Source organism: Silurus aristotelis, assembly GCF_946808225.1.
Source record: "Silurus aristotelis genome assembly, chromosome: 19".
NCBI classification, from domain to species: domain Eukaryota; kingdom Metazoa; phylum Chordata; class Actinopteri; order Siluriformes; family Siluridae; genus Silurus; species Silurus aristotelis.
In genome coordinates, this window is record NC_139592.1 from 22080377 (window position 1) to 22108366 (window position 27990).

The 27990-nt window shown below is 41.5% G+C and overlaps 2 protein-coding genes across 2 annotated transcripts; one reads left to right on the forward strand and one right to left on the reverse strand.

Moving 5' to 3' along the window:
• cc2d2a (coiled-coil and C2 domain containing 2A) lies at positions 1-27580 on the reverse strand. The gene is made up of 41 exons (XM_083521343.1): positions 27497-27580; positions 27152-27237; positions 25655-25730; positions 25272-25328; positions 24539-24619; positions 24290-24428; positions 23122-23213; positions 21933-22034; positions 20579-20668; positions 19754-19933; positions 19474-19630; positions 18823-18959; positions 17865-17891; positions 17561-17692; positions 16255-16464; positions 16047-16153; positions 15819-15959; positions 15449-15605; positions 15127-15368; positions 13878-14055; positions 13159-13312; positions 12868-13009; positions 12543-12681; positions 11965-12168; positions 11781-11873; positions 11369-11460; positions 10377-10544; positions 10210-10297; positions 9521-9630; positions 9343-9439; positions 8098-8196; positions 7792-7968; positions 6708-6911; positions 6066-6155; positions 5872-5985; positions 5431-5565; positions 5202-5324; positions 4981-5039; positions 4423-4600; positions 2819-4322; positions 1-2400 (listed from the first exon to the last, which is right to left on the reverse strand). The coding sequence occupies exons 2-40, from the start codon at positions 27163-27165 to the stop codon at positions 4134-4136; spliced, it is 4974 nt and encodes a 1657-aa protein (XP_083377469.1). The 5' UTR covers positions 27166-27237; positions 27497-27580; the 3' UTR covers positions 1-2400; positions 2819-4133.
• On the forward strand, positions 667-2145 carry LOC310715152 (chemokine XC receptor 1-like). Its single transcript, XM_083521419.1, has 2 exons — positions 667-792; positions 972-2145. The coding sequence occupies exons 1-2, from the start codon at positions 780-782 to the stop codon at positions 1979-1981; spliced, it is 1023 nt and encodes a 340-aa protein (XP_083377545.1). The 5' UTR covers positions 667-779; the 3' UTR covers positions 1982-2145.
• Positions 27581-27990: the final 410 nt, after the last annotated feature.

Consider the following 27990-nt stretch of genomic DNA (forward strand, 5'->3'; position numbering starts at 1 on the left):
TTTTTATGGAAAGATTTTTATTCATGTTATATTGCACTATAAATACAGAAATGCCTACATCTTAAAATGCTTAATGCAGAAATCTATCGAATATTGAAAAAAACATTCACAAATTATTGGTCATTTTCTAAATAATAAAAATATAGTGCATCTATTATTAATTATATATAAATAATTTTTTTTTTTTTGCAAATATGTTAAAAACATTTATAATAATTTTAGTTTTTATTTAAACACAATTACCACTGGCAATAAGCTACTAAAAAGATACATGAAAGCAAAAACCCTACATACAAACCTAAACGTGGAGCAAAACGAAAAATTGAGGAACAGCTGCTTCATTCATAAAATCAGCCACGAAAGAAAAAAACAGCGAAAATACCAAATGCAAAAAAATTTTACCTACAAATTAATTCAAAACAAACAGTATTACGTCCTACTACAATGATCCAGAACATAAATGAAAGAGACCTGGATAGAATCTCAAATAAATATAAATGGGCGGTTCTTATGCAAGCAGTAGTGAAACCCGATTTAATCATTTGTCAGATCCTGAAAGGGACCCATAAGGTATAAGAGGTCTGTACACTCGGTTTGTACATGAGCATTGAAAATCTTAAAAAGTCAGTTTTTGACTTTTTTGGGGGGGGTTTTTGCAGGGTTTTATTTTGTTGTTTGTTTTTTTTACATCTTTTTAAATATAGTGTAATTGGTCAGGGAGATAAAACAAACACAGAGGAAGTCAGTAACAGACACTGGTTTACTGAGAACAGAAAAGAATGAATGCAACAGGTGTGTATAATCTGTACTTAATAAGGATTCATTTAAGCAAATATATTTCAATAAAATATGCATGACTGTTTAAGTTTCTTTTTCCACAGCAATTTCTTATTTCTTTTTTATAAACAAAAGTTTCATTTCTTGTTTTCTTGCTTTTTATGCATGTTTAGTGATATCTTTTTTCTTTACAGACACGAACAATGTGGAACCCAATTATGAATATGCAGACATGAGCGAGCTTAAGGATGAACTGTGCCACAAGGAAGCTGTGGCAAAAGTCGGCTCGGTTCTGGTACCGTTGTTCTTCTGCATCGTGTTCGTGCTCAGTATCATAGGGAACAGTTTGGTTCTGGGGATTCTTGCACACTATGAGAATATGAAATCGTTGACCAACATCTTCATACTGAACTTGGCTCTGTCGGACCTGCTGTTCTCTGTCGGATTGCCGTTTTGGGTTCACTACTTCATCTGGGGGTGGAATTTTGGAGATGTTGCGTGCAAGACCATCTGCTTCGTCTTCTACGCTGGGTTTTACAGCAGCGTGGTGTTCCTGATGCTGATGACCATACAGCGCTACATGGCCGTCGTGTACCCTCTGTCCGACTGGGAAAAAAGACAGGGTTTTGCTTTAATCCCCACCGTCGCATGGATCCTGAGCATCGCAGCAGCCGTACCAGCTTCCATCTTTAGCTCGGAAATACCAGATCCAGCACATCCCTCACAACTCTACTGTGAGTACAACTCCAAAAAGGCAAAGATCATATTTGCATACGTACAGAACGGCTTTTTCTTCTGCGCCTTCGTGGTCATGGGTTTTTGCTACTCGAGTATCCTAAAGACCATCATCAATACCAGGACGAAAAAGCGGCACCGCACTATGAGACTCATTTTCACCATCGTTGTCGCCTTCTTTCTCGGATGGGCTCCTTATAACCTGGTGAATTTCTTCCAAACTTTAACCCAACTGAACGTGAATTATTTCACAGACTGCGAGGTCACGCATCATCTCGACTACGCCGAGTACGTGTGCAAGCTGCTGGCGTTCTCACACTGCTGCCTCAATCCCGTGTTTTACGTTTTCGTCGGCCTGAAGTTCAGGAATCATCTGAAGGAGATCGTGCAGAAGATTTTTCACAGGCCGTCGAGCACGAGTCCGTCTCAAACACGAACTATCCCTCAGTCCCTCGGCTCCTTGTACTGAAACTGAAGCAATTTCAGAAGCAGTAACCGAGCTCTCAGATTCAGTCTAAACATCTGGATCATTGAGTTAATTGGAGGCACACGATTGCATTAAATATACACTGTCTATATATTTTTGTAAAGATTTTTGTTTTATTTTTTTAATAAAAAAATTTAATACTAGCACTCCTCATCCTCTTTACTGTGTATACTGTGTACACCTGTACACTGTCTAACTAGATGTGATGGTTTAAGTATTAATCAGATGATCAAGGAACAGCTACTAGAACTCAAACCAGAAGCAGAAAAAGCAGAAAAGCATTTCGGACGAGGCCGAATCTTGTAGCCGAGCTCTTGACTGTATAGTAAAACCCTATTGTACGAGTAACTAATAGTACGAGCAAACGGAGATACGAGCGACCTCGCTCGCTAAATTTGACCCTATTTTGCGAGCAAATTTCGAAGGCATGAACAAACCCACGCTGCCGGTTCCCCGCTTTCAGCCGAGGGTAGCATCGGTCGCTTAGTTCATCTTGTGTCGCTCTCGTTGTTTAGTGCAGCAAAATGGTGTTATTTATTTTTTTTACTATAAATCTTGAAAAATGTCTCCCAAGAAAATCAGTGAAGGTGCTGTGAAAACGAAAGTAAATAGAAACCAAGAACGAAATAGTGGAAAAGTATGAGCGTGATGTGTGAAAGTGTTAAATTATGTTTACCGTACGATAATTTGTTGTGTATTTGTTTATTAAAATAGGCTACAAATACTTTTTAAGTGCAGAAATAAGCGATCGAATGAGGTCTCGGAACGGATTAATTCACTTTTACATTATTCTTATGGCGAATATCAGTTCAAACGTACGAGCAAATGGATCTACGAGCAATTTTCACGAATGAATTGTGCTCGTACAACGGGGTTTTACAGGAACTCCAGTAAATAGCGTGTGGTAGGGATTAGGGAAAACTGAATAATGGAGGGAAGAAAGAAAATAAAGAGTGGAGGAAGAAAGTTCATCAGTAAAATTAATTTCATTGTCTGTACGCATTGTTTACGTAAAAGTCTGTTTACGTGATTGATGAGATAAAGGCCTAGAAAACAATATAAGGGGAAATAAAGTTGTTTTGTGGAAGGGATTTGGTTTAAGCTTAATTTTTAAAATCTTTTTATTGCAGGAAAGTTACAGTAAAAAAAAAAAAAAAAACTGCACGCACACCAAAAATAAGTCAGCAAACGTAATGTGGGTCAATGTTTTTGTGAATGAAGAAAGAAAAAAAAAAAAAAAAAAAGGATGTAGAATGTTGAGTTTTTTTTTTTTTAAACCCACAAATGTTTCAATATTTGCCAATACGGATATAAAATTCCTTTTTTACTTAAAACGTGCTGAAATGAACTTGAACTGTTGGTTGAAATGCGTGAAAACGTCCCGAGGAGGTTTTGTTTTGCTCTCTCGAGACGCTACAGGTGACCTGTTTTGACTGAAAGACTCAAAGGAAGACGGAAAACAAAAATACGTGCTTCTCTTCTCCGTCAACAAACGTCAGAAGGTTTCGGTTCATGAATGTGACAGGAGAAAGTAACCAAATCCTCAGGGAATCGAGATCTAGATTTTCGTTCTCTGATCCGTTTTTTTTTGTCCAAGTCCGTTTTTTGGTCAGTTTTTTTTCTGCTCTACAGTGTTATAACGCAAAAGCAAGGATGGTTTTTATAAAAAATAAAAATTAAAAAAACAATGTTTGTATGGCTTGATAGTAAAATTTCCCCTCAGGAACCAATGATACTGAAAATATATATTAGATTCAAGTAGAAATACTCAATCTTCAGTAAAAAATCCCAAAATAGAATACATGGACAAAAATATTGGGACACCTGACTTTCCCAGTCGTATGAGGTTCATCTCCAAACGGTCATTGCAAAGCTGAAGGCATACAATTGTATCCTTGGATGAAGATGCATGAAATTTGAACTAGGAGACCCAAACCTGTTCCAGCATGACGATGCCATTGTGCACAAAGCAAACTTCATGAAGATCTGCTTTGCCTGGGTTGGAGTGGAAGTTCTCCTGCTACTAATGAACTCGGATAGAATTATATCCATATAAGACAAACACATTCTGATGAATGTCCCAAAAAGTCCTGAAAAAAAGCTACACCCAGAAACCCCGGTAGTGTTGCGCGAGCTAGCGTGTACGGACTAGCGAGGCGAGATAAACCCACACGGAGAGCACGTTACTGGGGTAAGGGTGTACGTACACGGCCAGCGCGAACTCCACGTTAGGAGCCTCGACGCTGTGCACGCCTGTGCTGTGTACCGCCTCCACGATGGGTCGAATCTCGGAGAACGGAAGGTGCAGGGGGAAGCCGGAGATCTGAGGTGAGCAAAAGAGCATCGTGTGATTGAGGATTAAACAGGAACACAAACGTTCTTCTAAATGATGGAGAATAATCGACCGTTTCTCCAACACTCACCCTGTAGTCTCCCAGGAGACTCTGCAGCTCGAGCCGATGCTCCTCGGCGACTTCGCGGCCTCCGCTCCGTTCCAGCTGGGGCAGGAAGTGGCGTAAGGTGGACGTGCAGTACCGGTTCCAGCGAGTCGGGTGTCTGGGGCGCCATTCCATGATCTTCTCCCTGAGAACCTTTTCTATCCTGTGGAACATAACATTTTACTCGTAAGTAATAAAAGAAGGAGAGACACAGAAGGAGGAAAGAGAGAGGGGGGGGGGATAGAGGGGGAGAAGAAGAGAGAGAGAGAAGGAGACAATGAGGGAGAGAAAATGAAAGAGAAAGAGAGGAAAAGGGGGAGAGAGAAAGAGCTGAAGAGGGTGAGAGAGATAGAAGCAGGTAAAGAGGGTGAGAGAGAGACTGAAGGAGAAAGAAGGAGATGGAGAGGAAGAAGGTAAGGGAGAAGAAAAAAGGAAGAGAGAGAAAAAAAGTATACAAAGAGAGAGAGAGAGAGAGAAAGAGAGAGAGAGAGAGCGAGAGAGAGAGCGAGAGAGAGAGAGAGTGAGAGAGAGAGAGACACACACCTGTCCTGTAACTCTGCTGCTGCTGCCTTGTCTGTCTGTTTGTACACCAGCTCCTCAGGCTACACACACACACACACACACAGACACACAGACACACACACACACAAATACTCTTTATGCAACAAGACTTTTTTCACTCTTCTAAAAATTGGTCATAATCACATATACATACTCATTGTTTTTATGGTAACGACTGGTTGACGCTCTGTTTCGTTTCTAACCTGGACGCTGGAGATGCCGGGGTCGGGGAACGCTCTGGAGAAAAACGGCTTCCAGCACTTGGGCTTGGTGACGTCGAAGCCCATCCTCATGGGAGTGGCGTATGTCTGAATATTAAACCACACCTGCACCAGATAAAAGCACCAAGCAAACCAAGAAGATCTGTATTTCATTTTCTCCTCGATGTGTGTAAATGTGTGCGTGTGTGTGTGCGTGTGCGTGTGTGCTCACATTATCGGCGTTGACCAGGCAGCCGACTGTCTGCAGAGGGCAGAACGTGTCGTACTGTCCATAGAACTGCCCCGTACTGGGGTTCCAGATCACGTAGCTGTTGTGTTCTTGGGTGAGAACGTACGCTGTAGGACCCTGGAACCAATAACACATTCGGACATTAATACACATCGCAACCACCCTGATACTTCATTATAGGGGTGTAAGGAAATATCGATACACGCGAGCATCGCGATAATTCTTTGAGCGATACTTCTCGAAAACGCAATATATAATACAATCATCATCATCCTCATCATCATCAATCCCACTCCCAATATTAGGTGTGTTTAATGACTATGTGCATATGTTTAAAATAAATAAAAAAATGACATACATCAAGAAATCAAACCTGTAAAACTCAGTACGACAGTATTCATCACATGACCTGAAGCCTCGTACCTCAGGGATGGCGGTTCCTATGATAAGCCATGCCTTTTTGCCCATGGACAGGAAGTAATTGCAGAGCAGAACGGCGTGCTCCTCCTCGTCTCCCGCCAACAGCGTCAGGAATTGCTGGAAACACGATGTAAAAAATTCTAGGAAAAAGCCGTATGAAGAGAAAGGACTTTGTGGAATTGTTCATGCGCACTTACATCGCAGCTGCTCCATAAATCACAGACGCCAGAGAAAGAGACGCTGTCCGGCAGAAAGGGAATGAGAGACACGTATCGAGCGACAAGATCCTGAAAAAAAAAAAGTATTGCTTATAAATTAGGGCAGGGGTCCCCAAAACTATGGCCACCCCCACATTTAAAACGGCCTTCCAAACAATGCCTGAGACATCTTTAGAGAATTCAATTTAAATATAAATTTTATCATATATTTGTATTTTGATAATAAAGGTTGTCTTTCAAACTAACATTTTCCTTAGTTATTAATAGAGGTCGAGGCATCGATAGTTAAATCCAAACCGATAGTTTTTCCAGCTTCCGGTCCACTGTCATTCTGAGAGCAGCCTCTAGAGGCGAATCACTGACGCTACATGCTGTTTATTTTTACACGAGACTGCTTGCTGCACAGAGTGCTCTATTACATTGATTATTTATAACTGATTAATTACATAATTATATGCATCAATATGCATCATGTTTATTTCCGTTAGCACATTTTCATGATTCCGTACAATTTTTTTTCTTTTGTGATAAAATTCAGATGTTTTGATTTTAAAACAGAAGTTCTAAATGTCTCTGTTCCAGAAAAACAAAAAAATAAAAAATTCTATGTCTCAGACTCACCGCTGCCTCCTGGGGGTTGTTGGGAAAAGCGTCCAGCAGCTCCTGCGGAGGGCCGAGGGCTCGAATGAAGCGTGTGATGAAGACGGTTTTGCCGTTCATATCCACCACAGTGGTGAGACAGGGTCGGTCCGGGAACCTCCTCCCTGTGTCCTTCTCGAAGCTCTCGCATGCCGACAGCAAGCGCTCGGATTCCTGCGTGTCAAACTTCACCAAGCCGAAGACCATACAGTTGAGGGAACGGTCAGGATTCACTCAAGGACACATTCTAGTTTACATGCTTTATACGAGGTGGCATCAAAAGGTTTCGGGAATAGTTTTGTAACACGCCAACAGATGGCAGCACAAAGCTGCACTCACAGTCAAAGGGAGCACTTTAAGCTGTGAACTGCATGACGTCGTCTCATTGGTCGTTTATACACTACATGGGCAAAGGTTTGTAGACACCTGACCACAGACATCTATGTGCTTTTACGTACGTCACCGTTAATCCTCTCAGTTCTCAATGGGAAATGACTATCCAGAAGGAGGATGTTGCTAAAACTACACCCAAAAACACACACTCTGTACTGAGAATGCATCAGTTACCTTTCCATTCTTCATCTACCAAAATGTAGCAGCGAAATAAGAACAACACAGAACAAGAAAATGAAGCCTTTATGTAATGGAAAAAAAAAAGTGATCAAAATTGTGAATAAGAAAAGAAAGAAAGAAAGAAAGTTCTCTTTCAAACATCAGTTTGGTATCTCACTATGGGAATTGCCTCGGGTGTGACCAGTCCTGGAAGCACCAATCACACCACGTCTGTCGGTTGACAGACCAATCACGACAGTGATGCAGGAGTCCCGCCTCCTTATATACACTGCTTTTAACAGTCCCTGCCTTATTCTCGTTCTCTTTTTTATTCAATTTTCCTTCTTGAGCAGTTACAGCTCTTTTCCTTCATTTTCAGAATGTGGCAGAAATAATCCTGCCTCCGAGGGCAACTGAGGTGATTCCCATAGTGAGGTACCTCGGTCCTGTTATCAGAGAGCCGGGGGGTTAGGAAGATAACCTAAAGGTTGAATGAGTAGTCCTCGAGTTTCACCTTTTCTCTAACCGTGTCTCCAGGCACCAGCTGTGGTTCGATAGTGATGAAGAGGGTGAGGAAGGTGCCTTCGCTCAGACTCCTCACCGTGTCGTAGCCGCCCTCGGTGCCCAGGCTCCGCTCTTTACTGTAGCCTAGCAACACTGGGGGCGTGGCCACCTTGAAGGTCCCGTCGATCTACCGATCAGACGATTTGAACACGATTCATTCCGAATTTGGAAAATCATCTGTGTTTTATTCCCCATGACCCCTTCTACAATGCTACGAGTCAGCCCATCCCTGATCATGTGATTTCCCTCAACGTACCCGTGACTGCATGTAGATCGTGCTGAACGGAATCTTGATGGATCCCAGCCAGTGTCTCTCGATGCGCGTGTGAACGCTGTTTCCTTTTTCTCGCTCATCCTGAACACAAGCACAGGAAAACACGCACAAATTGACTCAATAAACAGTGTAAAGTGTTTTAGGTGCTGAAGTCCTAAACGTGCCGCTGAGCTCAAACATGCGAACGATTGTAAAACGTATATATTCATGGGCTTCTATGGTTTTTTTAGAGACATGTGCGTGTTCCTTTTGATTCTACGCAACAGACTCCGTAATTTTACGCGTTGTAGATTTACTTTCACCAAACAAATCTAGAAATGTCCCGATGTTCCACTCGATTTCTATTGAAAAAATGGAAACGTTCATCTGAAATACTTTGCTTTGCCTCTTGAAAGGTATGGAACGGTAGCCATGTTGGTTCAGGATTCATTTTACTTTCCTGAGTAAGTCTGCAAAAAAACCCCAAACTAAATTAAGCTTCAACCTCCATGTTGGACTTGTTGGGGGGGGGGGGCACAATTGGAGGCAAAACCGTTACATTTGGACACCAGAGAACTTCCTCCACTCATTCACTGTCCAAGTCTTGTCTGTTTTTGGCTTTTCCGAGTTTGTCGCAAAGGCACGTGTATGTACCTCAAAACCCATATGACTAGGTGTTTCCAAAACCGGTCTTCAACCCGTGGTATTTATGTTGATTCACCAAAAAAAAATTGGCAAAAAAATAGGGGAAAAATTTGAAAAAACATCAAAGAAAAAATATTTCATTTGAAAAATATTTAAATTATTGCATTCAAGTAAAACCTAAAACTGAATGGAAATGTAGAATTTTTTCATATGACAATAAAAGGAAAATGTATAAAACTGGAAATATATTAAATTAAAACAATTTGACTTTAATTGCTGAATATATGTTTATATGATGCATAAATCTTTTTAAAAGATTAAAAAATATATATAAAAATATACAGACAATAAAGCATGAACAACAACAACAACAGAGTTCTAATCTTCTTAATGTAATATAACAATTGTAACAGATAAACAGTTAAAGAGTCCCTGCCCCGTGTCTTCATAACTTTTGAAGACGTCTGAAGACCCCTGCTATAGATTTTTCAGCTCACCATTCAAGAGCCTTGATACATGATTAAAATTAACTAACATTTTTCCACAGATGTTCACTGATTTCTGATTTCTGATTTATGTGAAACAGCTCCACACACGTCTCACCTCCACCACCTCGTACAGGACCTCGTCAAAGATGCTGATGAAGACCTCGTCGCGGGCGGCCTGCAGGCTGGATGTGCTGTAATCTCCGTTCGGAGCGCTGATGGAACAGAGTGGGCGGAGAAACGTTGCTACACTGAATCCGTACGTGCGCTAGTTAGCAGGTTACTAATACGCTCACCTGAATGGCAGCAGCAGTTCTTCGTTCCAGCAAGGGTTCGGACCCTCAGCTGTGGAGGTCTGCAGTACCGTACGCTGAAATGAGACCTCGACATAGGGCCGGATCTGGGGCTTTACACACACACACACAAACACACACATAGAATATCTTTGTTGCTGTGCAGATCGGCAGCGCTGAGAGTCTGTTCCTGACTGTAACTTCAGACTCTACACTAATACTTTTTACGTTTAAAAATACACATTTTTCTCCGTTTTGGCCTTCGGTCCACACCGAGACGATGTTTTGAGTCAATGAAAACTTTTTGAAAACGCTCTCCGAAGTGGATAAATGGGATAAATGGGAAAAATTCTTATTCTTATTTCGAAGCGACTTTTGGTAAACGATCGAAAATGAAAGTGTAGACGAGGGATGTTTTCAGACAAAAGACGATGTTTTTAAACGTGTCCGGATTAGTGTCGGAAAAATACTTCCGCAAATCCTTAATATTGGATTTTAGAATAGCGAACAGGGCAACAGTATGAGTCGAAACTCTGGTGATATTTGTAGCAAAATCCAGTTAAAATTTTTAAATGCATTCTGAGCCAAAGGCATAAAAAAAGGTAACTTGATTCGGGGCTGACCACGCCCACCACGTCTGTTTGTCTGTCTGTCTGTCTGTCTGTCTGTCAAATGCAATGAAGGTAATTTACCTGGCCGAGGGGCCAATCACCCCCCTGGAGTGCGGTCTGAGACGACTGGGCCGATGTAAACGCGCTCTTGGACACCGCTGCAGGTTTGCTATCAATGAAACCATGGTTATGAAAATGTTTAAAATACTGATACACAGATTCTGATTTACACCCACGTCTCTACGTACCTGGTGTGCGGTTTACGGACGGGGATGTCGTAGCCCCGGATGACGTTCAGCAGCAGTTTGACGTCTCCGTCGGAAAGGTTCTGAGCCGTCACTTTCTTCCTTTCTTTTCTCCGAGGCTTCAGAGGACGCTTGGGCTCGGCCAGCTTGAACAGGTTCAGGCCTAAAATCCTGACGACACGAACCACGGTGTCACTCAATAAACCTGGAAATGAATCTCTGGCATGTGTAACTGCTCAAGATGATACGAAAAATCATCCTTAAGTCAATCCTAGCAGGCGAGAGACGGGAAACACTAAAGCTGGAGTCTGATTCATTTATATTTCAAAACATTTTCTGTTTTTTTTTTTTTAAACCAAAAAGACCAAAGTCCAACTTTTTATGTATTTTTTTTCTTTTGAAAGATTTTGCTTGCAAAATATATAAAATTACTTTTAGATTATTACTAAAATTAGTTTGGAAAAACAAGAAATGACATTTCTTTTGGCAAAAGTTTGTGGACAACAGCCTTAGGGAAGGGGTAGCTCAGTAATTAAGATGTTGGCCTTCTGATAAGGTCATAAGTTCAAATCCCAGCTCCACCAAGATGCCACTACTGGGTGCTTAAACAAGGCCCTTAACACTCAACTGGGACCTTGTATGATTAAGCCCCTCTGGATAAGGGAGTCTGTGTGCAATCAGCGTTCACATTCATCCCAAAGATGTTCCAGAGCTCCACAGCAGGAGATCTTCCCCACCATCCCATGTAAAGTAGATCTTCATGGAGCTGGCTTTGTGCAGAGGCGTTGCAATGCTGGAACAGGTTTTGGTAACAGTTTGAGGAAGAAGTTTAAAAAAATCCAGTGTCCTGAATACAAACCTGCACTTCTGCCTATTGTTTGAAGGTGACAGGTATCTAATAGGAACGCTGATCTGTGTTTACTGACTTATAAATATGAATAGACAAAAATAATAAAAAAAAAAGATGAACTCCTTTGGAGTGGAAGCGCGGTTACCCGATGCTCGGTACCTCCTCTTCCACTATCACATCCGACAGCACGTAATGATGCTTTGATATGAGAAAGCGGTTCATCACAGATTCCCGCACCTAAAGAAGAAGGAAAACGTTGGTTGTAAACGTGAAACCCATCGGAGGTATCGCTTCCACAAGGTACATAGAGACGCACTTCCTGAGAAAATTAAATATAAGTATCTGGAATAGAATAGAAAATGAATTGAATAGAAATGATTATAGACAGGTGATCCGCAGTGGAGACCGTTAATAGGAGCAGCCGAAAGAAGATCTGAAGAAGACTACGTGGTTAATTAGTAAATCATCACACAATCTGCCATTTAGCTGGAACTACTTGGTTTTACAGAAAAAGGAATCACATGCTTTAAACTTATCAGAATTGAGAATTCACTTACTTTCTGTAAATACTTAGCCACCAGAGCTCTGTGTGCGTCCATGTGCTCCTTGGTGTCCACCAGCTCTCCTTCCTTCAGCCTGCGCTCATAATCCTGACATATTTAACCCAAAAAATATTATATATATATATATATATATATACGCACAAAAAAAATGATCTATCAGTATGACTGGAAATCAAACCTCAAACACTTTCTCCGAGATCTCCCGCTCGACAGAAGGCACGGATTTGAATTGCCGAAACTCAGCCACCTCCCGGCTCCTCAGTCTGAGCAGGCGGAAGCGGCGTGAGCGCTCCAGCTCCTCATCAGACAGGAAGTTAAACTCCTCCTGCAGCTGTTCCGGTCGGAAATAATCAGGGACCGCAATCTCCCCTCCGCTCGCCACCTGTGAAGGAGGTGGTGCGCAAAATGATCTATAGCAGGGGCAAAGCTACGGGTGGCCAGAGGGTGGCTGCGGCCGGCATGGACATAACCACGGCCACCCTATTGGCCACCCCACTCGTAATTGCAAATACCCCCCCCCCCCCACACACACACACACACACACACACACACACACACACATACATATTAAATAAATGGGAAACAGAAAAATGATAATTCAGTGCATGCATCAGTATTCCCCTCCTGGGCTGGATGGGGTTTTGGATGTAGTGACATCCCTGAATTTTCAAGACTTGCACAGATTCTGATTTTTCAAGCGATTCAGAGCACATTGAGCAGAGAATGTGGGGCTGGTTATTGTGTGAGCTCACGCACTGAGAGCAGCTGCATTATGGAGGAGTTGTTGGGGTCGTTGGGGTCAAGGCGAGACTCGGTCGCCCATTTCCCCAGCTTCTTTATGTCGTTCAGCCCAGACGCCCCGATGCACGCTATAGCATCCAACTGCCTCAGACCACTACAGAGCGGGAGAATGGTAGATCGAGAATGAGAGAGAGAGAGAGAGAGAGAGAGAGAGTGAAAGAGAGAGAGAGAGTGAAAGAGAGAGAGAGAGTGAAAGAGAGAGAGAGTGTTACAATTTGTTAGTGTGTGTACAATGTGTGTGATGTCCTGATTGTGTGTATGCTTTCTTTAAGCCTCTCACCTGTGTACACCGGGCTGGCCAGAGGGCGGAGCCAGGGGCAGGTCATCTTCTCCTACGGCCCAGGACACACAGCAGGACAGCTTCCCTGAGGTCAGCAGTGTCTGGCGGTTACCGCCATCAGCCATGAACGAGAACGGCACGTCTAAAACGACACACAAAGAACACGCTCAAATCACAATCAAATCACGTCTTATGCAATCCTACTGTGTGTGTGTGTGTGTGTGTGTGTGTGTGTGTGTGTGTGTGTGTGAGGTTGTGTATGAGTAAGAATGAAGACGTCTTTATACACACCACTGCCGACTCCCTCATGGTTAAACGTGGCCCTCTGGTTGCTGCTGAACTCCATCTCTTCAGATGAAGCACTTCCTGTTAGAACGGAAGTCTCCGGAACTGGTACACACACCTCCGCTAACAGATTGGTAGACGATCCGGCGCTCTCGTATATCTGACACGCAGCAGAGTATATCACGTCAATCCACCCAAACACACACACACACACTATCTTGCCAAAAGTTTGCAGACACCTGGTCATAAGTACGGTATGTGCTAAACATCTCATTCCACATTTAGTCCCAATTTGCTCTTATAATTCCCTCCACTCTTCTGAGAAGATGTTCCACTAGATTTTGGAGTGTGCTTGTGCGTAGTCAGACACAAGGGTCAGTACGTGACGTGGGGAGGTCTGGGGGCGGGCAGCGTTCACATTCTTTCCAAAGGTGTTCGGTAGGATTGAGATCTGAGCTCTAAATCGAGCAGCTCAAAACCTTCAACTCCAACCGTTATAAAGCTGATCTTCATGGAGGTGGCTTTGGACACATGGGCATCGTCATGGTGTAATAGGTTTGGGTCTCCTAGTTCGAATGAAGGGTAAAGTTAACAGTACTGGATCCGAAGACGTCATATATATATCGTAGTGTGCCTCCAACTTCCAAGTTTTTGGAAGGAGTGCATTTGGCTGGAAAAGCTATTTTGTTCATATACACATATAAAAACACACACACGCACAATACCTGCAGTTTGATGCTCTCGGGCCAGTTCACGATTTTCAGGTTGAACATCTGCCCAACGTGAACGCGGAAGTCCATGCTGAGCGAGCGACTGTCCGTTCTGGAAACTTCTTTGTCGTTGTACAGCACTTTGATAAACAGCGAGCGCTTCGCTACGTCCTCCCTCCGTCCTAATTCACCTCTGGGGCCGGGAAAAAGACACATGGGACACAGCTGGAGAATCCAGAGAGTGGCTTTGTGATCCATAGAAATTCGGTTTCAACTTTATTAGCATGGGGCAGTTTTTTTTTTCCTTCTTAAAGCTACACGGCTTCGTTTGTTGTTCGATTGTTTTGTACGAAGCCTTGCTTTTCTGACACATTTTCTATCCTTCATTCTATCGTTCATACCTTTTTTTTTTTTTTGTAGCTTGTAGCTTTTGTCCTAATTCTGAAACTTCCCTCTTTAGTTTTGGTTCCTTTTCTATTGTAATAAGAAATTTTATTTCTGGATTTCTGTCCAAATGAATTCATGTGAAGAGCTCAATATAAACTGTACAGATGTTTAAACAAAACCAATACTTATTTCCTGTATGTAACTAATATTAAATTAGAGATTTTTTTTGTATAAAAGTTTAAGAACACCTAATCTTACAGTTTTGGGGAGACCTTTATGCTAATTTTATTTCAATGCAACAAACAACAGTGAATGAGTGGATGAAAGTTCTGTGGTATTTTTGTCTCTTACAGAAGAACTTCTGTGAGACGGAGACCAGGGGAGAAGATGTTAGAAGACTGCCCTCGTCCCCACCGTCCAACATGGAGGTGGAACCTTCATTTTGCTTGGGAAACTAATTCCGGAAAGTGGAAGGAATCCTGGACCAACATGGCTCCTATTCCATACAAAACCTTTCAATTCTGTCCGGACTACGGATATCAATCATGGAACGTCCCTCCCAGTCTCTGCACCTAAATCCTATTGAACTGCTCTGGGATGAACTGGATCGTAAATAAAACTCCAACATTTGAAGAACGTCTTCGAGGAGGCACATTGAAGAAGTATTACATCTGAACGTATGGAGAAGAGAACAGTCCGTACGCAGAGAGCGTGTGAAGCTGTTCATCGTTCTAAGGGAAGATTTGATCTGAACATTTATAGAGGAGTTTGTTGCATAGAAATAAAAGCGACACGAAAACCCATAAATAGACGTAATCAAGCCTGGACGAGTTGTAATTCCTATTTTTAAAATCGAATGCATTTGTTCTCAGGTTACCGTGGACACTGTTCGTTAGGCGTGACCGGCCCGGAGACCGTAAGCTCTGGAACCAAAATCGATTCTCCGGGTTTCCTGCGGATCTTCGCTGCTTTCTCTCGGACCTGCTGCTCCAAACTCGCTGTGCTCGGTTTCTCTGGAGGTTCTGGTTTTACTCGCACCTCTCCTGACTCTTCGTCGCTGTGCTCATCCTCTTCATCCTCAGACTGCTGTTCTTTCTGCTTTTGCTTCTTCTTTAATTTCTGAAATCAATCAGTGGATTAATGAATAAAAGTCAGATCTTTTTTTTTTTTTAACCTTGTGAAATGAATGATAACGATACCTGCTTCCTTCTCCAGGACCTCCATTCCTCCAGACGTCTCCGGTACTCAACCATCTTCCTCTCATAATCTTCGACGGCCTCAGCGTGCAGCTCGGAAACCTCTGCAGAGATCTCCGCCTCGTGTTCTCGTTCATCCCGTCCTCGATCCACCTCCTCTCTGCGGGGCCGAGAGATAAACGAGTGGAGAAAGCCATTCTATACATTCTAGAAAACGAGCTAAACGTCGTAGCATGGCAGCTCGTGTTGGTTGTGTTTGTGTCTGATGGAAAACGTGGTGATTGCGAGAAGATCGGTGATTCAACAACCAAACATTTCCACCCCATAGTTTTCCAGAGCAGTGCTTGTTTTCAGAAAACCAGCCACCACTCACTTTCTGACGTAGAGTTTGTAGGGCGTGTTGGCGAAACCCTGGAATTCCCGCAGTCCTTTGAGCTCCTTCCACACTTTGACGATGCTCTTCAGCAGAGTTCGGTCTCTCTCTTGCTCCAAGTCTCGCAGCTGACGAGTGTGTCTGGGGTTGGGTGAGAAAAAACGGTGTCGTTCAGCATTTTACCTAATACGAGACACGAAATATCGAACAATATCCGAGCCTCCTTACCTTATTTCCTGTTTGTACTCCACAATTCTTTGCTGACTCACCAGGCTCAAACCTTCTCCGTTATGAAGCTGCAGCATATTGTGAATGGCGTTTCTCAACCCATTTAACTGAACAAACACAGAGAAATGTATTTGTTATTCTCACAACTTTTTTTTAACAAAAGCTAATTCTATACTCACTGAGCAGCACTGAAGCTGCTAAACCCCACCTTATCTGTCAGGAGACAGGTGAGGTTTTTATGGCGTCTGCTGAGGTACTGGTCGTACAGCTGGGCCAGCCGAGCCCCCAACACATGCTCCCTGCTGAACAGGGGATGATGGGAGAATATGAGCCCGGACACATCGACGTCCAGTTGGTAGTCTCCGCCCGGCTCGCCGACTCCCACCATATACCGGCTAATGTGCTTCGATTTCAGCGCCTGTACAAGACAGACCGGGAACACTCAAGAATTCGTGTCACTCTGAAATGAATTTGATGGCTTTCCAGAGTCCAAATTGCTGGAACTTTCGGCAAGAAACCATACTGATTTTGCGTCTGTTGCTGGAGCATTTTAGAAGGTCATTACTTGAGCGGCCTCTAGAGGCAAATCACTGACGCCACGGGCTGTTTGTTTTGACACGCGAGTCTGCTCGCTGCACGGAGAGTGTTATATTATATTTATTATTTAGAATGTATAAATTAGGAAGGGCATCCACAGTAAAACATGGGCCAAATCAAAAATGCGGATCACTATCCGATCCGGTGTGGCGACCCCTACTGGGGGCAGCTGAAATTGAAGATTTATAATTTATTAATTATATAATTATATTGATTAATGTATTAATGTAAAAATTCCATCCAGATGATTTTTTTTTCTGTCTATGCCAACATCAGCATACACGTCTGTGTCCTCAGCCTGGCCTGACAATGTCCACCATCAGCGCCTTCACTACCCCCGTCCTCAGGGTTACATAATCGCCCATCTGGATCCACTCTTAAATATAACACCTCTCAGCACCACTAATATTACTGACGGTCACCTAGCAACAGCTGCGTGGGAGAACACAAGCGGGTACGCCGGGTGAAGGCTGTATGTTTAGAGTGGTCTTTATAAGATAAATGCAATAAAATCTAGAATAGACACACACAAGATGCAGGTTATACAATGAAGATCCTCTGAAGATAGTCAGAAGAAAGTGTTGTAAGTGTATCTGCAACCAAATCATTTTCTTCTCCTCTGTCAGCCATTGTGGAATGAAAAAACAAACAAACAGCTAGTGGAATATATTTCAGCTGGTGCAGTTTGCTACAGAAGCAGTTTGAGAGTCTGACTGGTGCGTTCTCTCTGACCGTCCAACCTGAAAATACTGACGTTATGGTTCACCTGCTAGAAGGCTTCTGTTGTCAACAACTTGAAATCTGATCGGTTAAAGCAACAATTTCACTGTTGATTCTGAAAGCCTCATGGGATGGACAACTGAACGTTAACCACTAAAATTATCCTTCTATATTTAAATATTCACTGATCTAAATACCTTTCTGTAAACAGTCTGCAGTGTCGGTTCGAGCGCCTCCTCCAGGTGGAAAAGGGGTGGCCTTGATGAAGACTCCTTGATTGGATCCGGCAGAGCCATGATCCGTCCGTCATCGCCAAACCACTTCATACCCTGACCAAAAATACAATGTTTTAGGTTAACCACTAGGGGCGCTAACAAACACAAGAACGACTGAAAGCACCAAAAATCCTAATCAATAATCAGCAAAAAAAAAATAATAATAATAATAATTGAATTATTTTTATTTATTTAGTTTTTTTTTGGATTAAACTTTTTTGCTTACATTGGAAACTCGTCTCTGTGTGACCTCCTGGAGAAACAAATTATATAAAATTTTTTAAAACACTATTATAATAAAGTGACAGAAATTTGCGGATTTACGGAAATCGCAGGGGTCTTAGAACGTAACCTAGATGTTTTGGGGGACCGCTGTGTGTGTGTGTGTGTGTATAAATGTAAATAAAATAATTTCATATTGATTTTCCTTTTGTACCACAAACTTTGCACAGATGCTAGTAAAAAAATTTACATTTAAATAAAGAATATATTGCTATTGCTATTAAATGTATTGCTATTTTGAATATTACATTTGAGATTTTATTGTGCTACCTCTATATGGTATACCTCTAAATCCCATATGTCTAGTGTTAAATGCTTAAATGCCTTCATTAGGTCATTGGTTTAATTAATAAGTAAACTTGCGCTTAAGCAGGATCTCACGGTGACGTGGTTTCACCCTACAGGTGTTTCATTTTCGTGAGGAAGTGTCAGGCATTCTCTGGAATAGTTCCTGTATCTCAGCTAAACCCACGCACCTGTTACAGAGTAATACTAGAGGTTGACCGATAACCAATTAATCAACCGCTATTTTTAATACGGATACTGAATAAAAAAAAAAAGATACATAAACACTCCTTTTAAAACAGTACTGAATATTTTGACAAAAAATAAAACAGTACTGAATGTGCTAAATAAAATACACATGAATATATTAATTATATAAATTATTATTGAGAAAATTAAAAGACGTGTTCAAACTGAAAATGCAAGCGACACTTCAAATAAAAAGAAAATAGTCACATCCAAAATGAATAAATGAAAAGTCACTTCGACAAACATCACATGGCATTATTGAGAGTATAATTACCAGCCTCTTTCCAGCCACAGATGCAACCCGGAAAAACTATCATAGTTCCAGCAATCGACTCTCGGTGTCGACCTCAAGTTAATAACACCCTTACCTGATCTTGCTTCACGATGCGGTTTTCCAGAATGCTCTGATTGGTCAGGGACACGTATGGCCGCTCTCCTACATAAAGACCCTCTTCTTCTAGATAACGGGGACGCAGGTTCTCCGGGAGCTTACAGGAAGCAGGCACTGAGGTTCAAACCCACACAAACAGAATTTGTTCACAAACATTAGGTCATTACTATATGGAAAAAAAAAAAACTACATTGGCACTGAAATTGCCATCATCATTGGCATCATCATCATGGACAAAAGTTTGTGGACACCTGAGCGTAACACTTAAACGTTTTGGATATCCCATTTTACATGTAGTTCCCCTTTGATGTTATAATTAACCTCCACTCTGTGGGAACTACATTTTGTGAAGATTTGTGCTCATTCAGCCAGTTAGTAAAGTCAGGTACTGATGTAGGTGAGGTGAGGAGGCCTGGGGTGCAGATCTTCCACTCCAACCCATGTATGTTCATAAAGCTGACTTTGTGCACAGGGGCATGCTGGAACTGGTTTAGGTCTCCTAGTTCACCTGAAGACGTATACAATTTGTGGTAACAGTTTGGGAACCACATACAGCTGGCAAGGTCAGCTGTCCCAATACTTTTGTCCATATAGTGTATATCTAATATAATAAAAGGAAGGACTGTACCAGGTCTCACACTGGGGACGAACAGAAGCTCTTTCTCTCTTTCTATCCGGCTGCCGTTCTCAACATACTCAGCCTTCTTCACCTCCAGGAAGTCGTGCGCTGACTGAATAACAAACAGATCCTCATCTTCATCTCTGACCAGCGGCGCATCTTCATCCTGAGGATACACGAGAAACACACATGCATCGTATCGCCTTAGGTTTTTTTGTAAAAAAAAAAAAAAACATCACCCTGCTTTGTGAAGTTACATTATTCCTGAAGTAAATATGGCATGCTTCACCCTCTCCGTGGTCTCCTCCTCTCCTTCCTGCTCTGTGTCCTCTTCTTCCTCTCCGCCTTCCTCTTCTTCCCTTGCGTCTTTTTTTGTTTCCACGTTGCGCTTTTCAGGTTCAGGTTCGGGGTCGAAGTTGAAGGTGAAGAAGTTGTACGCTTCCTCAGCGCTGGGCAAACCGCTTTCGGGCTGTTCGGTGTGAAAGAACAAAATGAAGCAAAATTAAATTGCGAATAAGAAAAAAAAACAATAAATACATTCAAATTCAATATGGTAATAATGCTGGTTAAATAAAAGAAAGATTTTTAGAACACTACCGAAAATCGGTCCATCGGCATAAAAGTTAACGTCGATTTAAAAGTGTGCATCGGATTAAAGTCGGCGTTTGTGTTGCGTTTTTTTTTTTTTTTTGCATAATTATCAGTAGATGCGTTCTACTTTTGTTATTTAGAAATTGATCAATAATTTGTGACCAACATTTGATTTGTAGATCGATTTCTGAATACGTGAATATGAGGCTATGGAGTCCTGAGAGTCACATAGAATACAGATTAACATGGCAGAGGTAGAGCTGTACCCTCCTGCAGACACAACAGGAAAAGACCTTTTGGTTTTATTTCAACTTTTTTTCATTTCTTTTGCACAACAAAGGCCTGTTTGTGAAAGAGCCGTGCGTTAGAGCTTTTATAAAGCACTTAAAGTAAAGTGATGATTTGCTGTCTGTCTGAACCACAGTGTTCGAAAACACAGAACTCAACATATAATATACACATTTGGGTATCGCTTATTCTCAGATTAACTCTTTCGTTACTGAGCCGGTCCTAACTTTCTCACAGTTTTGTCTCTGGCTACTCGTCTGGCTGCATCCCGAAATTTCACCCTGGCAGCTGCGGAGGCGTCGCTTTGGCCGAGGACGTCGTCTGACTGTAAGGTCAGAGGATTACTTCATCCAGCTCATATTAACGTTCTCAAACATCAATACAATCAATGTAGCGACTAAGTTTACTTTTTTATTGGTTACAGGAAAAGCTACAAGACTGCATAAGATCAGTTGCGGACCATTCTTTTGATTAATGGTTCTCAAAGTAGGGTCTGGGGACCTCCAAGGGAATTTTAAAGATCTTTGGTACAGTGGTGGATAGGGGTGTAATCGTACACATATCCGATTTGTTTTGCGCGAAACCGCTTCCACTTCCACTCCTTGGTTATCGATAAAACTAGCGGTATGGATTCTTCAGCGTTTTCTGTACAGCTTAAAGAGAGAAAACCTGGCAATGCTGCATATCGAAGAAGTGAATAAATGAAGGATGGAAAGAATGAAGACATTTGTTAAAGTTTGCTGAAGTAGAACATCTCAATGTATCTTAATATAAATTTTATATTAAATGTAAAACACACACACACACACACACACACACACACACACACACACACACACTGTAAGGTCTAACAAATACAAACTGTTTAATTACATTTTACAATTAATTTAATTTATTACATTTAATTTTTTCTAATTTAATCAATATAATTAAAAGTGTATTGCATTCATTTGATTTATTCTATTAATAAATACCGAGGTACGAACCGGACCGTGAATTTTGTGCACCGTTACACCCCTAGTGGTGGATATTGTATTCATCCTAACATTCATAAAGTTATTATATATTATATTAGCCTTAACTATTTCGACTGCTTGTTTGAGATAAATGTGTTTAATTCAAACTTAAATACTAATCGATTTAGTATAAATTTGTTGCACAATATCTTACACACAGCTCAAGGAATTTTAAAATGTTAATGTATGTAATATTTATGTAATTTACGTGAATGCACTTAAAAACAATTTTTTGATGCAAGAAATGATGTGTGTTATGGAGGAATGCACAGTAAATGTAGGGGGCGTGGCCTTAGTGGCCCTGCAGTTTTCCAAATACATTTAAGTTCTCTGTTACAGGCGAACCTGCAATTTTGTAAATTCCCAATTAATGCCGAATGATTCCCATGGAAAATGTCCAGTCTTGAAAAAAAATTCCTGGAATTTTGCAACCCTATTTCCTACCTACAAATATATATATATATATATATATATATATATATATATATATATATATATATATATATATATATATATATATATATAAAAGAACCACTAAGCATGGTGATGTACAACCCTAATGAATGAACATACTTCCTGGTCAAATCTAGTCAGAGTCACTCTGCCTCGGAGGCTCTTTAGACGGCTGGCCGGCTCCTGGGAAGCCTCCTGCTCCAACAGACTGGCAGCTTTGGACTGTAAAAGTATAAACACTTCAGTGTTACACCAGACATTCCTTCCTTGTTAAATAATATCTTCTTACAGAAAACTCATGTATACTTCATATACAAAATTTTGTGGACACCAGTCCCAGAAGATGGATGTGATTTTTGAACCTCCCATTCCACATCAAGTCTCCATTTGCACTGTAATACTGTCCACTCTTCTGGAAAGATGTTCTACTAGATTTTGTTGAGATTTGCGCTCAAAGTCATGTAGGTGAGGTAACCTGGGGTGCAGTCAGTGTTCACATTCATCCCAAAGTTCATTTATTAGGGTTGGAGCTCTATCACAGGAGATCTTCCACACACTTCCAACCCATTTTAAGCATATTTTTATAAAGCTGGCTTTGTGTACAGGAGCATTGTGATGCTGGTACAGGTTTGAATTTCCAAGTTCGAGTGAATTGCGTCCAAAGACGTCCTATGCAATTGAGTACCTCCAATTTTGTGGAACCAATTTGAAGAAGAACCACATATGGCTGGAAAAGCACGGTGTCCCAATACTTTTGCCTGTAGAGTGTACACATCCGTGTGAATGAGCTGTTACTATAGTAACAAGAAAAAAAAAACAACACAATGTAGAAGAAACCATACAAAAAAGCTGATTGGTAAATTTATGACTCGACCCCTTTCGACCAATCAGAAGCCAGAATTCAAGCAAACAGAAATATGTTTTGATGTAGACAGAGGAGCTCGAAAAAAAAAAGACTTTGATTAGAGCACAGCTGGACAGCAGAGGAAAACAGTTTCGCATTCCTTCATGAGTGCAAGTTGTGTTTCTCGCACACACACACACACACACACACACACACACACACACACACACACACACACACACATACACACACACACACACACACACACACACACACACACAAAAGCTCAGTATGTAAACAATCCACACTAAATTTTCACTAAGGCATTTTTTCCCTATTCGTGTTGCAAACAAATCCTGCACTGTCCACACATCCATCGCTCGCTTCTCGTTCTTTCATCCCTCCTTACTGCTTGCTTTCAGCATTCGGGACGATGCCTTTTTTTGAGTCACAGTAATCCCTTACCCTGGCCTCTCTCAGCTTCTCCTTCATACGCAGCCTCGCGGAGCTCTCCGACAGACTCGAGTCAGCCCTCGAAACAGGGAGAGGAGGAAGGTCTGAGAGAAAGAGAGAGAGAGCGAGAGAGAAAATGTGACACAGAAAAAGAAGCACATGAAATAACAGTCATACGCAGGAGTGTAAATCTCTTATATTCGATATTTAGCTAAAAGGTTCAAATTCCTTTAGTCAGTCATCAGTATGGAGAACAATGTAATATTCAAAACAGAATCATTGACTTGCGTTTTAATATATTGTGGTCCATGAATATGTATGAAATTATTTCCATTAAACCACTCTTCTTTTCTCTCAGCAGCGCCACCTAGTGTAAGTTTTACGTCATCTATCCAAGCAGATTTCAGCCGCCACTTGTCAAAGCTCGTAACACGCATTCAAGGCTTTTCTCTCGGTTGCGCTGCTTCCAGTAGTGTATGTTTATGTTAAAGCTTCTATCCAATCATATTTCAGCCATCACGTGTTTCCAGGGTCAAATAAATCTTCCTTGAGGCCTTCAGAATCAAGTGTGGGCACTTACAATACATAGCAATGAAACGGTTGCTGTAACCCATCAGATTTCGAGTTGCCAAAACCTTTGCCATCAAGGGGGAATACAATAAGTCAGAGCTCGCAAACTGCATCCGTAGCAAACTGCACAATCTTAAATCTATTCGTTTGGATTTAATAGCCGTTTTCTTTTTTATTTCACAACGACTGATAGATGAGAAGAAATAGAATTTGGTCACAGATACACTTTGAAGGACATTTACAAGACGTACTTTTCAAGCGAAGTTGGACATCGTGAGGTAAAATCGGCCCAAACAGTTCAAAACGATTGTTACGCTTTCTCGAAAAACATTTTTACTTTCGAGTTTTTTTTCTTTCCTGCAGCACAAAAATACGCAATTTGCTGATGCACAAAAAGAAAAAAAAGAAGAAAAAAAACAGGAAGGTTTTATGAGGTTACTATCGATGCTTCTGCTAGAGATGATGTATTTGGGGCAGAGCAGCTGTGGCTACAGTGAAAGGAGACGTGTTTAGTTGTGTTGATTGGGTTTCTTGCTTTAATAATGACACAAAATCTTAATGTGAAATTTCTGTCTGTTATGCTGCATTTCACACACTGATGCTCTTGTACCTCTGGGTACCCGAGCTGAGTGATCTTGTCCTGCCCACGTGTCTTCTAGATGCCCCTCCTGCAGCTCCTGCACAACCGTGACCACCTCCTGCACCACCTCGTGCTCTGGAGGCACATCCACTGCCATCTCTTTTAACAGCTGAAACGAAAGAGCAACAGGAAAGACAATGAGAGACGTGTTGATGTGAAGCTTCTTCTGATTAGTTTTCTTCAAAACGAATGCAACACAATGTCCTGGCTTTTTTGTACCTTCTTTTTCTTCTTCATTCTCTGTGCTTTTAGTGTTTGCCGCAGGGTTTCACCCGGGTCATCCTCTCTGCCGGTCAGTTCCTGGGGTAGTACACATCGAATATGTAACTTTAATTACAGGAGAAATGGAGTCTAGAGCACATCAATGAATATACAGTACATACACTGATCAGGCATAACATTATGTTCATCTCTGACTTCCAGTCCTGGGGCAAAAGTATTGAGACACCTGAGGAGGTTTCTCCCCCTACCGTTACCACAAACTTGGGGGTACACAATTATATTGGATGTCTTTGGATGTGGTAGCATCAAATTTTCCCTGAACTAGTAGATCCAAACCTGTTCCAGCATGGCAAAGCCAGTTCCATAAAGATACATGGGTTGGAGAGGAAGCTCAGTGGTTGGAGCTCAGGTGTCCACCAACTTTTGTCCATATAGTGTATAATGGAATATTACAAAATATGAAACTATACACTGTTATATTTATACACTTGTATCAAGAGTGAGAGTCTCCTGAAGAAGCACTCAGCTTTAGACAGGAAATAAAGAGAGAATCGGGTTTGTAGCACCTAAAGAACAGCAAAGGAGGAAATAAAGGAGATGAAGGAGAGATTTGGACCGGCAAAGACAAGCTAAGAAGAAAGGAGTGACTCTAGATGAAGCTCAGACGTTTGAGGAACGAGTGAAAAAGGATCAACGTTCTAGAACGTGACACAAGGAGAAGGGAACCAACCTCCACCGCATCATGAATGTTCTCCTTAGTGGTGCCAGATTCGAGAGGAACCAGGGCCTAGTAGGAAGAGCACACGCCACACCGTCTTACTAGAGTTTCAGTGTGTGTGTGTGTGTGTGTGTTCATGCTTTCCTAAGCGCCTCAGTGAACATGTTGAGTCATGATTTCTCTGATGCTACATGTTCTCCTCAGACACAATGCTCTTTACAGGCGAAGCTGAGGGTCTGGGTTCTGTGCAGGCTTCCAAACATCGACATAATAATCGGAATATTTACTATATACACAGTCATTTCTTTATACAGACAAATCTGGTGCAAATTTAAATGTTTATAAACGACAGAAAGCATTTACATTTTTGGATATCAGTCAGTCAGATTACAGACCTGCGTGTCGTCCCTCACTTTCACCAAAGAGTCCTGCAGCACACGCCGTTTCTTCCGCAACTTCTCCCGGAAATCGCTGGAGGAAAAAAAAAAAAAAAACAACAACAACTCGTATCGTTATTCTTTCTAGTAATTGTTAGAGTTTCGTATCGACGACCTCACAAAAAAAATTACGACTAATCAGATTAAAAATTTACACACACTTTTATTTCCAGTAAATTAGTGTCTACATCAAACACCAACAAAAAAGGAAAGAAACATTGGGAACGATGTTATAGGACAAATAATTAACTTCAAAATGAGGACAATGTTGGTCGACGTTGGTTTGACAGATCCAGTGTGAACGCAAGAAATGGTTTTCGTAAGCTTGAAGAGATGTTGAAGCTAAGAGATAGACAGACAGAGAACCAGACAGGCAGGCAGAAAGACAGACTGAGAGACAGAATTAGAGGCAGACAGAAAAACAGACAGGGAGACAGATAGTGAACCAGACAAGCAGACAGACAGACAGACTGAGAGACAGAATTAGAGGCAGACAGAAAAACAGACAGGGAGACAGATAGTGAACCAGACAGGCAGACAGACAGACAGACTGAGAGACAGAATTAGAAGCATACAGAAAAACAGACAGAGAAACAGATAGAAAATACAGACAGAGAAACAGAGAGAGAGAGAGAGAGACTGAGAAACAGACATAGATACAGAAAAAAAAACAGACAGAGAACCAGACAGGCAGACAGAAAATACAGACAGTGAACCAGACAGGCAGACAGACAGACTGAGAGACAAAATTAGAGGCAGACAGAAAAACAGACAGAGAAACAGACAGAAAGAGACTGAGAACCAGACATAGATACAGACAGAGATATTGAAAGAAAAACAGACAGAGAACCAGACAGAGAGACAGACAGAGAGACAGAGAAACAGACATAGATACAGACAGAGATACACAAAGAAAAACACAAAACGGCAGACAGAGAGAGAGAGAGAGACAGAGACAGAGGTACTAACCAAGAAACAGAGAGACAGAAAGACAGAAAAAGAGAGACAGACAGAGAACCAGAGAGAATTGTACTGTGCTGTAATTATATTTGACAAAAAAAAAACAACCCTTTTAGACTTAAGTACCATCAGTGACCTGCTACATCAGCAAATGCATTGATGATGTCACTTTCTCCAATCAGACCCATGGATAATTGTGGAGGTCTGTGCGCTTCTGAAGCCCCGAGACTACTGAATATTGCACACGTAGACATTATATAGTGCTCTATTTTCATCCCACAACAAATCATCCGATCATCTAACATTGCTGTCTCCCAGCTTCTTGGTTTGATCCTAATTGGATGTGTGGAGCTTTGTAGGTTCCTCTGGGTTCTCCAGGTTCCAGAGTTAAGTGAGATGAATTGGTGACTCTGCTCCAGGATAATGATTTAATGTGTGTGTGTGAGTGTGTGTGTGCTCAACCCAGACCAGGATAACGAATGAATGTTTAATCACCTGGATGTGGACATACTGAATGCAGTTTCAAGCAAAGACCTTCACATATCACATCCTTAGTCCAGGAGGTGACTGATGGTTGCTTCCTAGTTTTGAATGAAATGAAGAAGAGAAACATAATGAAGCATCATCTAAACTATAAACAGTGTAGATTTATGATGAAAATACATTATAAATGATTGGAATTAGGCTCCAGGTGCCTTCACCATCACTACAATAACAACACTGAGAACATCTAAAGAACTTAGTATCCTAATAAAACAATCTACAGATTTATTCTCATATATTCTAGAAGATATTTTAAGTTAATTGCAGGAGAAAACAAACACAAACTCAGAAACTCACCGCCATCACGTTTCATCGCTGCTTGGTAACGGAAAACTACGGCGCAACCAAACCCTGAGAGCAGCGGCAGAGGCGCAACCGGACATGCTGCTGGAGGAGGAAACACGGCTCCTGATTCGTCAGATTTGCCAAAGTGAGCAATGACGAAACGTGCACTGATTGGTTCGGTTCGCACTACCGGCTCATTTAAACCTGATCTCTGTACTGTCACCTGTAGTGATGGGAAGATCGGATCATTTTAGTGAATCGGTTCTTTGAATCCCGGGATTCAAAATGAATTATTTTTCGAGTCGTTTGGTTCATTTCGTTTATGTATTCAGAACTGAAACAAAATGTTACAATTTAAATAACTAGATCCGCTCGTCTACATATACGAACATCAATTCCAATTATGAAAATATGACAATGCACATAGACAAATTACGTAGCGTACCGCTAAACTTGTCGTTAGTTCTTATGTCGCATGATTTTTCAAAATGTTTTTAACTATAATG

Excerpts from the sequence above, each read along its gene's own strand:
- cc2d2a (XM_083521343.1), bottom strand. Across the intron at positions 20,669-21,932 it reads TGACTAGATTTGACCAGGAA|TCAGACGACGTCCTCGGCCA; the intron begins GTATGTTCATTC and ends CTGACCTTACAG. Across the intron at positions 7,969-8,097 it reads CGATCTACATGCAGTCACGG|ATCGACGGGACCTTCAAGGT; the intron begins GTACGTTGAGGG and ends TCTGATCGGTAG.